The following is a 14,752-nucleotide window of genomic DNA, read 5'->3' as shown; positions in this document are numbered from 1 at the left end:
TAATGAATAGCATCAATGTCACAGTGTACACCTTTAAATAGCGAATAGTCTTGAATATACTCAAATTCACTCACAGGCATATTTCTACTCTGTGAAAAACTTGTTATAGTACTGCAGCTTTTTTTATCTTTGTGTTGTTTCATTGTATGCACACGCACGACAGAGCAGCACTTATTCCTTCCTGGCGAGTGAAATAGGATTATGCTGTGTGTACAAGAAGTATTATGTTTCAGTGAAATGTCTCCCATGTCCAATAAAAGTTGGAGTTTTTAAACAATATTTCATTGTGTGTATAAATTTTTTTTGATTTGAGTGAAACTTATACCATGTTCAATAAAGGTTTGTGTTTTTGAACAATATTTGATTACAATAAAAAAAACATTTTCATCAAAATGTTGTTATCAAGTAGCAGTACTTGCAATGTCTGGGGGGAAAAAAAGTGGCATTTATGCATGCCCGATGAAGAGTCAATCATTAAAAATGGAAAATGTTTAATGTTTTAACTGCACGTAAGAGCGTTGAATTCAAACAGAACAAACGTTAAAATGTAATAGTTTTAGGATTCATATCTTTAAATAGGGCGGCACGGTGGACGACTGGTTAACACATGGGTCGTAGGTTCCGGCCTTCGGAGTTTGCGTGTTCTCCGCGTGCCTCTGTGGTTTTTCTCCGGCTCCTCGGGTTTCCTTCGAAATTCCAAAAACATGCGTGGTAGGTTCACTGACGACTCCAAATCGTCTGTAGGTGTGAATGTGAGTGTGACTGGTTGTTTTTTTTCTATGATGCCCTGTGATTGGCTGGCGACCAAGTCAAGGTGTATCCTGCCTCGCGCCCAAAGTCAGCTGGAATTAGGTCCAGCACACCCGTGACCCTAGTGAGGATAAGCGGTGCAGAAAAAGAATGGGTGGATGTTTAAATAGAGGCAGCTTTGTGAAATAGCGGTTTCCACGTTCGCTTCACAGTTCTGAGGTTCAGGGTTGAATCTCATCTCCAGCCTTCCCGTGTGGAGTTTGCATATTCTCCCTGCGCTTGTGTGTGTTTTTCTCCAGGTACTCTGCGTTTCTCTCACGTTCAAAAACATGCATGTTAGGTTAAGTGAAGTCTACATTTTCATTCGCTGTGAATGTGAGTTTGAATGGTTATTAGTCTATATGTGACTTATGATTTACTGGCAACCAGTCCAGGGTGTAACCTGCCTCAGATGGGATAGGCTCAATCCTAATAAGGACCAGGACAATAAAAATTGGATGCATGGATGCTTAAATTGACTTTTTTTTTTTTTACTCCAAAAGCTTACATAAAACGTTAAGTCCTTTTTTTTTTCTTGGCTTTTTTAAATTGCATTTGGCTGTCATGGACACATATGAAGTGATGAAGCATTGCACTGCAAAGATTTATTTGTCTGCCATTGATGTAATCTGCTTTTCCAAGTAGACCACAGAGAAACAGATTGGCTCATGCTCACTCTGCAATATAAATGACATCATCTATGCACAACGACTTTTAAAGCCAAAGTACAGTGTTCTTCAAGTAAGATGACTGAAAGATGCTATGAATACTGGCCTTTTTTTTTTTTCCTTACATTTATCACATGCAGGCATCGGACAACTGCCAAAAGAGGCATCACCATTCTCTTTCCTTAATATTTTGTCGTCAATGGTCAGCATTCCTAAATGGAACGCGAACAAGCGTCCACAAAAAAGGAACGGCCTTCTTAAACCACCACTACTGAAGCAGACAACATACCAGGAATATAGTTTGAGGGTGGAAAAGCCACATCCATTTTGAAGCTTAGACAAACACATGAAGGTCTCTGCCTCCATGGTGCCTGCTTTCCTAAACATGTCCAGGAGACTCTAACTTTTCTACCCAATTAAGTTGCTTGTTTGGACTCAAAAGACATAAAAAAGTAGTTTGCTGAGTTATAAAGGCCTTTGGACCATTTGTGGAGTCATTCATATGTTTATTCTGAGTGGGGTAAGGCTTAAGATAAGATTTATAGTTATTATTATAATTTTTTTTGGGGGGGGGTAGATGGGGTGAATGGTAGCTACTATTAGTAGCTTTAAGACACGTGATGCGAATAATCCATATAGTATTTTTAAACAGTCAATGTTGATACATTTGTCAAAATCAACTAATACTAGACAATGACCTCTTCATGGCAGAGGTAATCATTATTATTAAGATTAGTTGAAGTTTTTAAATTATTTTAATTCATTAATTAATTAGTTTAATTATTTTGTTGCATTAAAAAGAGACATGCAAATATTTATTCAACTCTTTGGTAAAATTTTGTGAAAACAAGAAATCTGCATATTATGTCAAACAATAAAATAACACATATACAATATACATATACATATAGAATACAAATACAAGGGTCGAAAATTGATAAGTAAATAGGAAATCATGAGCAATATCTTGAACATTTAAATAAATAAATAAATGTTAGGCAGACAACCTTAACTAAAATGCAACTATATCCGTCAGAGCTCACTAAAACTGATTTAGTTAAATGCATTGCCATCTAGTGGTGGTACTAACACTGTACACCCTCCCCCCCCGCCCCCCCCCCCCCCCCCCCACACACACACATATACACACACACACACACTCAGAAGTGTCACGAGACGTATTACAGTACATTTACCTCCTAAAATGACAGTGACGTTACAACCTACGTTGCTACGTCATAACACACAGCCCACTTCAACTCAACTTTATAGAGTGATATAAATTTGTATATATGTATAGAGCACCTTAAAAAAAAAAAAAACGACCCCAGTTGAAACTAGTGCTGTAAAAATCGAGAACATAAAACACAATAGTAAGTAAATGGGGGAACAACAGTAGTGGAGAAAGAAACAAATAAGGTATTAAAACACATTTTATAATTGTTTCAGTTTATTTTGTTTAGATGGGTCCCAGTAGTATAGTGCACAAAACAATTTACAATGAATGAATATTATATGTACAACACCTAACATTAATCAACGTGTGCAATGTCATGTTTTGTAAAGTAAAAATTATGAAGAAGATTGGGAGCAAAAAAAAAAAAAAAAAAAGAATGAGCACTGATTGAAGTCTTTTACTACCAGTCAAAAATTTGGATACATCTTTTTGTGTTATTGATTGAGATACTGCGACAAAACTTTTGTTTATAAAGTAAGTAAAAGTAGAGCTACCTAAAACAAATAACTTAAGTACAGTAACGAATAACAGTATATGTACTTCCTTACATTGCAGCCTGTAAAGTGTGCAATGCTTTTGTCGGGGTCCGTGAACACATCCACTAAACAAGAGCAAGAGCTATGACGTCAGAGTAGTTGACCGTACGACGCATTCGAGCACAGATGTTACGTCACTGGCGGCTCTCTCGTTCCCCTGCTTTGACCACATGCGCTTAATTAAGCCCGTTGGTTCGTTTTAGTTTAGTTTTGCTTCGCCTGGCGTAAACGCCATTTACGCCTGGCAGCGGTAGCTGCGAGTTAGCTTTAGCCAATGTGAGAATATTTTTTGGGGGGACGACCAGTCGACGTTCAACGCCGCCTAATAAAGAGCGGACGGCAATGTGAGTACGAATTAAATGATCAATTTAAAGTTGCCAACGCTGTTCGAAATGTAGACACCTTAATTATGAGTCATTCCAGTTGATTTTTCCTATCGAGATGTTGGAAGTTCGAAATTCCCAGTGTAGAACTTGAACGTAGCACAAGTGCCATTCCTAAATTATCGAGTTGAAGTTACATCTCATGTCTCATACGTGCTGCCGACAGACAGAGAAGAATGCTCTTCTTTTCTGAGTAGCAACAGAATCATATTGAAGCAACGAAATGGAAACTTCTCATACTCAACAGAAGTGAAAGGAAAAACGTGTATTTATTTTTTTTAAAACTGTACCGTTTGGTACATCCTCAAATGCAAACTGCACTTCTCCAGACGTTGGCCAGCTGAAGTATTTTAAAACTCGTACATCCTGACATTTGACAGCAATTTTAAAAAAAAATAAAAAATACAGTAATTGTCACTCTTTCACCCTGAAATGTGATAACTATTCCCGAAGTAACCCAAAATACACAAAAATGAAAATATCCCAAAATGTAATTGTTCTGCATAGGTGTCAGGAAGTCCATCCATCCATTTTCTGAGCCGCTTCTCCTCACTCGGGTCGCGGGTGTGCTGGAGCCTATCCCAGCTATCATCGGACAGGAGGCGGGTTACACCCTGAACTGGTTGCCAGCCAATCGCAGGGCACACATAAACAAACAACCATTCCCACTCACATTCACACCTATAGGCAATTTAGAGTTGTCAATTAACCTACCACGCATGTTTTTGGGATGTGGGAGGAAACCGGAGTGCCAGGAGAAAACCCACGCAGGCACGGGGAGAACATGCAGACTCCACACAGGCGGTGCCGGGGATTGAACCCCGGTCCTCAGTACTGTGAGGCAGACGCTTTAACCAGTCTCTCACCGTGCCGCGTGTCAGGAAGTGCTTTGGGTAAAATTTGACCCATGTCTACAGAAATATATTTTAGATTTACCAGTGTTAAATCAAGGAAAATGGTGGTAACTGTGGGAATCTTGGAAAAAGTGCAACAAATGTGGGTATTTTTTATGAGAGAAAACATGCATCTGTTGGTGTCATAAGAGTGAGCGTAAAACAGCATAAGAATCATCATACATACTAAACGTAAGGAATCAGGAAAAGAAATTCAGAACACTTCCTACAAGTGATTTCACATCCTTATTCCTGTGAGTAAAATAATATGCAATTTAATATTGTAGACCATTTCAGAATGGAATTGCGTAAGAATAATTTATCAACTGTTAAAACATATCATAGAACCGTTTTCAAATTAGCATCTGAATATTCCCAGTCACAGTGTCAGATTTTTAAACAGCAGTACAATTAATTGACCATATATAAACACACAAACCTGTAACTGTTGTCTTACTCAATGACACCTGCAACAGTTGCTAGGAAACACGGGAAAACAATTGCAATATTTGTTCAGGTGATTCCAGAGGCAGAACGGACAACAGGTACACAATAACTGAAGGTGATATTCTTGAGTATTATAGAGAAATGACATGCTCAGGTTGTCTTTTCCTCTCGTCTGCAGTTTGACAACTGAGTTGATGACACTAACCATTTTTGGGCATTTGGAGGTTAACTTATTAATGCTGGTAAGAAATCACTTGACTCCCATTTCCTGATTGTTAATGTCACGAACGTACCTAACAATTAGTTTGCAGTATAATATCAAGTCTTCAAAGAAAGATTATCTGATTATTTTATGTTAATGTTTGTACAAGCCATGCAAACACCGCTGAAGCGTTAACATAACTGACAGACTTTAACGTGACCTTGCAGAAGCATGCCCAAAAAGAAAGGCAACATTCCAAGAAGCAAGGCATTTACTTCCAAAATGGCGCTGAATTGCGTACAGCTGACACCGGATGGCAGACAGCGCCTCAATCTCAGTTTCAAGGCGTTGGATGCAGTTCCAGCATGCATCCAGAGTCTGTGCCGAGTGGATGAACTGATCCTGAGCAGGAACCTCATCATCAGCCTCCCGGACTTTATTCATGATTTTATCAACATCCAAGTTTTGGACCTGCACAGCAACTATGTGAGTACGACAGGGTGTTTACGTGACACATATTTAGTGTAACTGACTCTAGTACAAGCATTTGTATTTGATGAGCTTTACTCTTCATTCATCACTGCAACTGTTTGACGTCATATGAAGTAGCAATGGGGACTGTGATAGGGAAGTCTGCAAAAAATAAAATCACTGAAATACATTTTTTGTCTGTTCAAAATAGACTGTGACTGTAAGAATGATATAAATTATATCGAAGAAAAGAAAGTGGTGCTGTACAATATTGGTTAGATTTGAAATGGACAGAGATGTGACAACAAATCCAATGTGGTCATGCATAGAACATTTATTTTAGTCTGCATTGATTTGCCCATCCATGATTGAGCCTCTGCTTGTCTGTGTGAAAATAGGCAGACAGATGTGCAATGTGACAGACAAAAGCCTTTTAGTTATTTATCAAAAGTTATGGAAAAATTTGTTAGATTTAGGTAGGAAAATGATGTGGCCCACAGTTATGTGGCGCATATAAATGGACATATAATGTATAGGGATTGCTACCTGTCCATTACAGGGCACAAATACTGTACTTGAGTTGCTTGGCTCAATCGACTTCATTGGTATGGCATGTCAGTAGATTGCCTGGTATAATAATGTACAGTATGGTATGGTATTGCCTGGTATAATAATGTAGAGTATGTGAAAACTTTCTGTTTTTGACTGCAGCTGGAGCAGATCCCTCCGTCCCTCGGCCTCCTGAAGAACCTGGTGATTTTGAATTTGTGCAACAACCGTCTAACGCAAGTCCCCAAGGAGCTAGGCCTTCTGCAGAACCTCCAGATGCTTTACATGGGCCTCAACCGTCTTCAAATGCTTCCCACCGCCATTGGTAACTTGAAGGAGCTCGTTTATATCGGCCTCTCTGACAACAAATTTGCTTCTGTGCCCAAGTGCCTCGCACAGCTCCAAAAGCTGGAAAAAGTCAACCTGGACAGAAATCCCTTTCCCCCGCCCCCCGGCGAGAAGAAAGTTGAAATCCCAAGGAAGTTTCACCTGGCTCATGCATGCGACCTATGCGAAAACTGCCTTAATAACTGCAGAACAGATAGAAGAAAGCTTGTGGAAGCAACACAAATTAAGGAACCCACTACAGGGCATGTGGCATGAGTTGAAATAGTTATCTTAAATTCAGACCCGTATCGGCAGCCCGAACATTCCCCATTGGAGCAATCCAGGTTTGACAGCATTAGCGGCAATTGGGCACAGCTGGAGTTTAGGAGTGGAGGGCGCTTTTGTTGAGTCTTGACGTCAGCCTGGAACATGAGCCAGGTACTGTTTGTGCACCCTCAAATAAGGTTTGTGGCCCAAATCAGCGCTATGGGGTTGATCCAGACATCATCTAGTCAAGGAGTCTACAGAGGGATTGTCTGAATAAGTGCAAAGTGTAAAATACAAATTGAGTGACGATGTGTATCGCTGCAGGATTTACCTTCCTACTGTATGTAAGTGGTTCTCAGAATTTTTAAACCAAGTACTACCTCAAAAAATACGGAACTCTTTAAGTACGACCATAATCACCAACATAAAAACACAGTAGCATAGTAGGCCCAAGTCTTCATCAAAAACAAGACAGAGGTTTTATTCCTGAAAAAATCTATTTCATATTATTGTAAGCCACTGTAACAATATGCAGTTTGAACATCAACACTGTGCTTAAATATAGGAAAATATTTTTAAAATTACAACTATGATTCAATAAAAATGGATATTCAATTTTTAAAAAAAATTCTTAAAGATTAAATGCGGAGGGATTGATTTTAAGTTAAATACAACTGAATTGTATTTAGGCAGGGATTCTTTCACATACCAGATGAGAGAGACCGCATACCACACTGAGAATCACTGCTGTATTTCATGCAGATAAATGTGGCAATTTTAACGCGTTTGTGTTCAAAACATTCAAATGTTTGTTTCTCATTTGTCAATTGCAGTCGGTGACCTCTTACATCTCCATCTTGTGACATAGATAATCCAATGCATACATTTGCCATTCAAAGGTTTCTCAGTAAATTAGAATATCATGTAACATCTAATAATTAATTTCAGTACTTTAGGTCAATTCAAAAAGTGAAATTCATATTATTCACTACACAGGCTTCACACAGTGAGATATTTCATGATTTCATTTTGTAAAATGTTTATGATTATAGTTTCCAGCTAATGGATACCCACAAGTCTCCATTTCAAGAAATTACAAAAGAACATGAGAAACAATGCAAATAATTTGTAATCTAGACATGTTTAATTGATCTGTATGAGTTTCAGAACTGTTGAAATAATTAGCTTTTCGACAATATTCAAATGTATTTATTTATGTTTTTATGATGTATGCAAAATTTCACAAATTATCTTCCAACTATTCTGTAATATTGGGTCTATATCACACACACATCGTTGTCACATTTAGAGAACAAGAGGTCTTCAACTTAATCATAGTGGTCTTTAAAAGGGCTTTAAAAGTCTTACATTTGCCTTCCTTAGACCTTCGGAAACTTTGTTCTGTGAATTATGAACGCTTGCTTTTCCATGACCCAGGCATCCCTCACACAGCAGAAAATTACCTTGCGTCCACTAGAGGGCTCCAAAGACTTCTGGTCATAAAGATGACTCACTGATTAACATTGGAAGGAAATTCAAAGAAATGATGGATTTGATTCTAGGGAACAGTAGAAATATTGAAATCCATCTCCACGTACAATTAAATTATAGCTCCAGTGTCAAGGTGGTAAAGGCGGTGTCTGATCAGTCGATCGCTTTTATACTGTGTGTTCACCACATTATTTCCGGGAGATGATCAATTCTCCCCTCACGGCAATTTCTTGTGACTCGCAGGAGGTCGATAAGACTTGAAAAAGTGCAAATAACTGCGCAGCCCACACGACTGAACTGAGGAGTGCTGAGTGGACAGAAATAAGATCTCATCAGATACATTCATTAGGATGCAAGCCGTCTGATATTGACTCAGCCAAGCTGTGAGTCTGACCTTTGTTACACCGGCGGATAGTAATACACATCCAATTTCATGTACTTGGATTTTTTTTTTCCTTCTATTTAGGATTCATAATATTCGAACTATTCCAAGCCCTGACCATATTCCAACTTGAATACAAACCACTGATAAACCTCGACCTTAGGTGGCCCTGCAGCTGGGTGGCCCTTTACAATCTAATCCTCTTTGCACAATGCACCCGGATACATGCACTCTGCCAGTACTATTGAAAATCAATTCACAGCTATGCACACACAAATAGATGGAGCATCTTTTTGTTACTCCTTGCTTCCCCACTCAGCTATTCCATTAGTCTGCTCTCCATTCCCCGACTCGCTTTCTCTCACTCTGCATGTCAGTCGCCTAAATACGCACGGGCAGGCAGGATGAATAAAATTGCCGCAGCAGCCAAGCCGTGTGGCCACAAATAGAATTGAGTTAATTTTAATTACTTGGCTTTGTTTCCTTTATCGACTGAGAGGCCAATTGGACTGTAGGAAATGAAAGCAAATGCAGCACTATCTTAAAGTTGCATCTGCCATTTTGCATGTTTATCTCTACACAAGAGTCACTTCAATTATCTTATAAACGAGATAAGATGATAGACACATTAGCAAGCCATTAGGACGACATGCAGTTCGATAGTAGTTGCAAATTTTTGACCATTAATGTAACTCCTCATTTGCAAATACTGTAACATAATGCAACTTTTGACCATTCAAGTAGCAGGAAATAACTGCATCAGCCAGGGCTCCGTCTGCGGTTTTGAATTGTAATTTACTCTAAAACCACTGGACAAACGGAAAACTTCATTCTGATGCTGCCAGTTGAAAACCTCGAAAACTAAACGTGACATTTTGGAGAAGCAGGTTTTTTATCTTACAAAATGATTTGTAAGCCAACAAGGTATGGTCAGAAACTAAACAAGACAAAGTGATAATGAATACATACAAGTTTGTGAAGACACTTTACACATCTCTAAAGATAATATATGAGCCAATATGAGAATTGTACTGGCAGTCCACCAATATGATGGACGTTTAAAGTAGCTAACGCAGGTGTCAACATGCATGGTATTGAGCCTGACACCTGCTAATCTAAAAATTACAATCCAACAGTGATGTGTGTTTGGTTTTACAGGCTTCTGTGGGGATTTACCCGACTTTATTCACATCACAACTACAGAAACCATCAATACAATACAAAAATGCAATATACGCACATCATCTGGAGAAGTTCAGAATCAATATTTATGTAATAATGTGACAAAAACAAATTAAAATACATAATACTCAGAAAGAGGCGGCACGGTGGTCGACTGGTTAGAGCGTCAGCCTCACAGTTCAGAGGACCGGGGTTCAAATCCCACCCCCGCCTGTGTGGAGTTTGCATGTTCTCCCCGTGCCTGTGTGGGTTTTCTCCGGGTACTCCCACATCCCAAAAACATGCATGGTAGGTTGATTGAAGAATCTAAATTGCCCGTAGGTGTGAATGTGAGTGCAAATGGTTGTTTGTTTATTTGTGCCCTGCGATTGGCTGGCGACCAGTTCAGGGTGTACCCCGCCTCTCGCCCGAAGATAGCTGGGATAGGCTCCAGCATGCCCGCAACCCTAGTGAGGATGGATAGATACTCAGAAGGTATGCTTATTATTAAATGAATTAATGTGTGCAAATGACTACAGATGTGTTTTGGTAGTCAAACTTGACTTTCTCTCACCAGCAAATCAGAGGAAGGAAAAAAACTGACATTGTGAGGCAAATTCAAAATCTGATTTGGGAAGGCGGCTACAGCTTGTTGCATCAGCCAGCACTGCCGAATATGAAGACCCTCCGCAGATTAGATTGGCGTGGCAGGACATCGAGGCAGAAATATGATTGGATGATGAGAAATGGCGTGAAAAGTAAGAGAATAGAAGTTGTAGAATAAATTTAAGGGAACAAATATTAGAATTAAGGTTGTAAATTTAGGTGCTTCTATAGGTCCTGAAGGGTCCACCACTGCAAGCCAGTGTGCCATCCAAATTATTTTAAGATCGTACCTCTACATATTGTAGCTGCACTGGCAAGTGTGTGTGTGTCATACTGGCATACTGTATAATATACAGTATATATACAAATAGGTACTTTGAGAGTCAAGATAAAAAAAAAAGATATGTAACTGATCTAATGTGAATGTTTGCAGCCTATTTAGACAAAGAAAAAGGTAGGGTGATGCCATCTATAGGGTGTTCGTCACAGTCTGCTTGTTCTGTCAGCTCTCTTCATTGCATTAGTAGATGAAGTCATGGCCATGTGCTGATCGTCAGTGACAGAGAAGTAAGCGGGAGGGGCTAAAAGGGGTTAAGAAGCAACACCTGTCTACTTTGTGTCCCCTCAGTCCGTCAAACTGCTCTCTTAATAAGCCATCATATGCCTTTCATTGTCCTAATGGTGATGGAAGAGAGAGATGGTGACTGGGCTGTTAGTATTAAAATATCGTTTGTTTTGGCATTTTCAATTGCAATAGTAGATTGATACTATATATTTTACATGTGCTAGCACAATATAAGGAATAAGACTAAAATAAATCAGACTTCTATATATTATATTTTAAATATTTTAACCTATGATCTACAGTATACTGCAATAGTGGTTAAAAAATCTGCTTCGCATTTCTGGGGTGTGAATCTTGGCTCCGACCTTCCAATGTGTCATCCCACTTTCCCAAAACACGCATTAGATTCATTGAAGACAGTGAATTGTCCATGGGTTTGAATGCGAGTGTGAATGGTTGTTTGTCTATATGCGCCATGCGATTGGCTGGCGACCAGTCCAGGGTGTGCCCTGCCTCCCCAGAGTCAGCTAGGATGGGCTCCAGTTCAAGTGCTGCAGAAAATGGATGGATGGATGCATGATATTTATAATACCACATGTATAATGTTATTCATAATACAGTCAAAGTCTAGATTAGCTGTTGTCATATAGCCTTTTATATTTGTTGAAAATATCTTGCAGTGATTTAGGTTTTTATATTTATTTGTACACCAGTAGAAGACAAAGTAACAATTATATGACATGATATAATCCTCTTAAATCATACAAATTAATTTGAATCATTTGGTCGCAATAACACAATTGTCACATATTAGGTTCTAAAAATTCCAAAAAGTGTGAACTTATATTCTTTTTGGAGTACAATCTTTTGTAGGAGACGGAAGAGGTCCGCTCCAGCCATCGTGCCAAATCAATAACGCTAAGTCAACAGCCTGGCCTGCTTTAACACAGCCCCTCCCTGCTACGATGAAATTTTAATCATCCTGCGTTTTCAATATTTCAAAAGGTTCTCTCAAATTCAGTGATGTTATTTGGCTCCAGTGGGGAGCAGATAATGGACCGGCTTCTTGTTGTATTGTGGGTCAAGCGGGACAGCTGTTGCTCAGGATCACCTTGAGCTTTGGCAGTCTGAGAGGAAGCAGTTGTGTTGTCAGTGGAGATGGAGAGATTTGGAAAAAAAGACAGTTTAAGCTTTCTGATGTAGCCCCACACTATCAGCAGGTTTTTGTATGGTCCAGTTTTTTTTAATAATTTTTTTTTTTCTCTCCAATGTTTCCAGTTGGGATAAAAACAACACTGGGTTGGGTTGGTAGAATCACAAACAACTTTCAGTGCCACACCCTCGATGGGGTGGTCACACCGCTTTTACTTAGAAAAGCCACAGACTGGCATTAAAGGCTTTTTATTGTCCATTTTTCCTCATTTCAATACTGGTTTCTCATTGGCATTTTCCCACTTTTTACTCTTTCAGGTCACGTGACCCCTATCTTGCGTTCGATCTCATTTGATTTGGGTTTGATCGATGTGTGCGCGTGAGTGTACGTGTGTGTGTGTCTTAGCATGTGCTGCTTCATTTCAGCTGCTTGTTGGCTTTTGTGTGTGAGTGCATGTATGTCACAAGAGGGCATACACACACACACATCCCTCCACCCTCTCGATGTCTCCTTCCCTCTGCTCTGTAATAAGAGCAGCTGTGGCCACTCTGATTCAATTGCAGTGCAGGACTTATGGCTATTATCCAGTGTCGACTGGAGCAGGAGGGAGACTGGCTGCTGCTGTGGCACAGCTGCGCCTACAACAACACAAGAAAACCAACTTGAGAGTCGTAAATTTAGACATCACACGGGGAAAAAATCTCTTTTAAATTGTTGCGAAGCGGGTTCTTGCAATTGAACTCGAAAGAATGGGAGAATCTCCGAATGTTCTAAACTCCTGTTTCCTTCTCAGTGTAGTATTGAGCGGACCTTTGGTATACTCTATACTGCACAGTGTTAATATAGCAGAGGTCCGCATGGACATTGTTGTTATTTTAGACCACAAAATAGCTGAGACTGAATCAATAGTAGTTGAACTTAGGATAGTAAATGAAGGATCCAAATTAGCACATTGATCCGATTTGTTCACTCCTGGATGCTTCATTAGGTACGCATTGGACAATCTAATGAAATCTGATACAAGAGCAGTGTCAAAAACGACAATGCTCGCTTTTGAGTGACAGTATTGAGGTATTCTTTGACACTATTTTTTAGCCCACCCCCACCACAACCCTTTTGTAAAGTAACCAAATTATTACAAACACGTCTCAGTGGGATGTAGTGCTGTTTTACCACTTAAAAGCGCAGTTCATCCTTGGCTTCATGAGAAAATGTGTTGTGGTTTGATAAAAACCAAGGTAGAACTTTTTGGATATAATTCCCAAAGGTATGTTTGGCGCAAACACAACACTGCTCATCAACACAAGAACACCATACCTACAGTGAAGCACAGTGGCAGCAGCATCATGCATTGGGGCTGTTTTTCTTCAGATGCCACTGGGCCCTTAGTCAAAGTGGAAGGAATTATGACCAGTTCAAATTAGCAGTCAGGTTTAACCAATACCTTTGGGCTTCTAATAGAAAAAAAAAAAAAGTCAGAAAAAGCCTAAAGCTGAAATTTATTTGGGGTTCATCAGTGGCACTTTAAATGGTGGCAGGGTTACGGTGTTGTTGTTTGTTCAGACAAATCTAGGGCCTTAGTCAAGGTGGAAGAGATTATGACGAGTTCAGAATAGCAGTCAGTGTTAGCACAAAATCCTCAGACAGACTGATTCCATTTAACATGAGTTTGAATGTTATTGGTCGATTCTCCACACAATCACATCCCAGTCATATGAGGGTGTGCACACTTGTGCAACCACATCTCAGGTTTTTATTTTTACTTTCAAAGACTTTTTTCATTTGAGTTGGACGGGTTACAGGTAACAATGATGGTGGAAAAGGTTTTTTAAATAATTTATCTTGGTCTATTTTTTTTTCTTTATATATCACAAAATCCTGACATTTAAAAAGGGGTGTGTAAACTTTGTATGTCCACTGTATATTCTGACTAGCCCCCAGATGTAATCAATGTGAAATACAATATTCCTGGTGGACCCCTTCAAAACTAATGTATGAGGCATTCTGTTACCCGGCTACAACGTGACAACAAACTTCATTCCATTCCATTGTTAAATAATTAAAACCAAAACATTTTGCAGAACGCAAAACAAATGTTCAAATTGTTTTGCCTTTAGTGCCACAATCTGTTTAGTTGTATTTGTGTCAAATATAGACTGTAGCTCCAGGTGACAGGATGTTATCAGACCCTTTTGGAACTGTATGTTTCTCCACTGGCTTTTCGGAGTTGTGCCACTGGAATGCCTGGAGCAAGTAATTACCGACCTAGTGTAGCATCTGGGAATCCCGCACATGTGACTTTGAGTCGAATGGCAATGTCACGAAAACCAGAACAAGCCAGGATGGCATATTTTAGGGAAGTGGTTAAAATAGAGCTACGGCTTTACAGTAGAACGGAATTCTAGTAGGACAAAATTGGCTTCTTAGAATAGCGAGAGCAAATGATAGAGGAGGAGGAAGAATTGGGTAGGGACGGGGGGTTAGTGATTATGAGGGGAGAGAAGCTTAGGAAGTCCTAATTAGGTGGAGGACCAGGCGGCACCTGCCAAACGACCCATTCCCCCCCCCCCCCCCCCCCCCCCCCCTACTCAATTCCATTTCACTTTGAAATGATTCAAAGTTGCG

The 14,752-nt window shown here is 39.6% G+C and overlaps 1 protein-coding gene across 1 annotated transcript; it reads left to right on the top strand.

Annotated features, from left to right (window-relative positions):
- Positions 1-3,288: 3,288 nt before the first annotated feature.
- On the top strand, positions 3,289-7,900 carry lrrc18b (leucine rich repeat containing 18b). Its single transcript, XM_061755620.1, has 4 exons — positions 3,289-3,574; positions 5,132-5,195; positions 5,383-5,641; positions 6,338-7,900. The coding sequence occupies exons 3-4, from the start codon at positions 5,387-5,389 to the stop codon at positions 6,776-6,778; spliced, it is 696 nt and encodes a 231-aa protein (XP_061611604.1). The 5' UTR covers positions 3,289-3,574; positions 5,132-5,195; positions 5,383-5,386; the 3' UTR covers positions 6,779-7,900.
- The last annotated feature ends 6,852 nt before the right edge of the window (positions 7,901-14,752 follow it).

Source organism: Phyllopteryx taeniolatus, chromosome 19 (genome assembly GCF_024500385.1).
Source record: "Phyllopteryx taeniolatus isolate TA_2022b chromosome 19, UOR_Ptae_1.2, whole genome shotgun sequence".
Lineage (NCBI taxonomy): Eukaryota > Metazoa > Chordata > Actinopteri > Syngnathiformes > Syngnathidae > Phyllopteryx > Phyllopteryx taeniolatus.
This window is presented reverse-complemented; position numbering and strand designations above follow the sequence as displayed.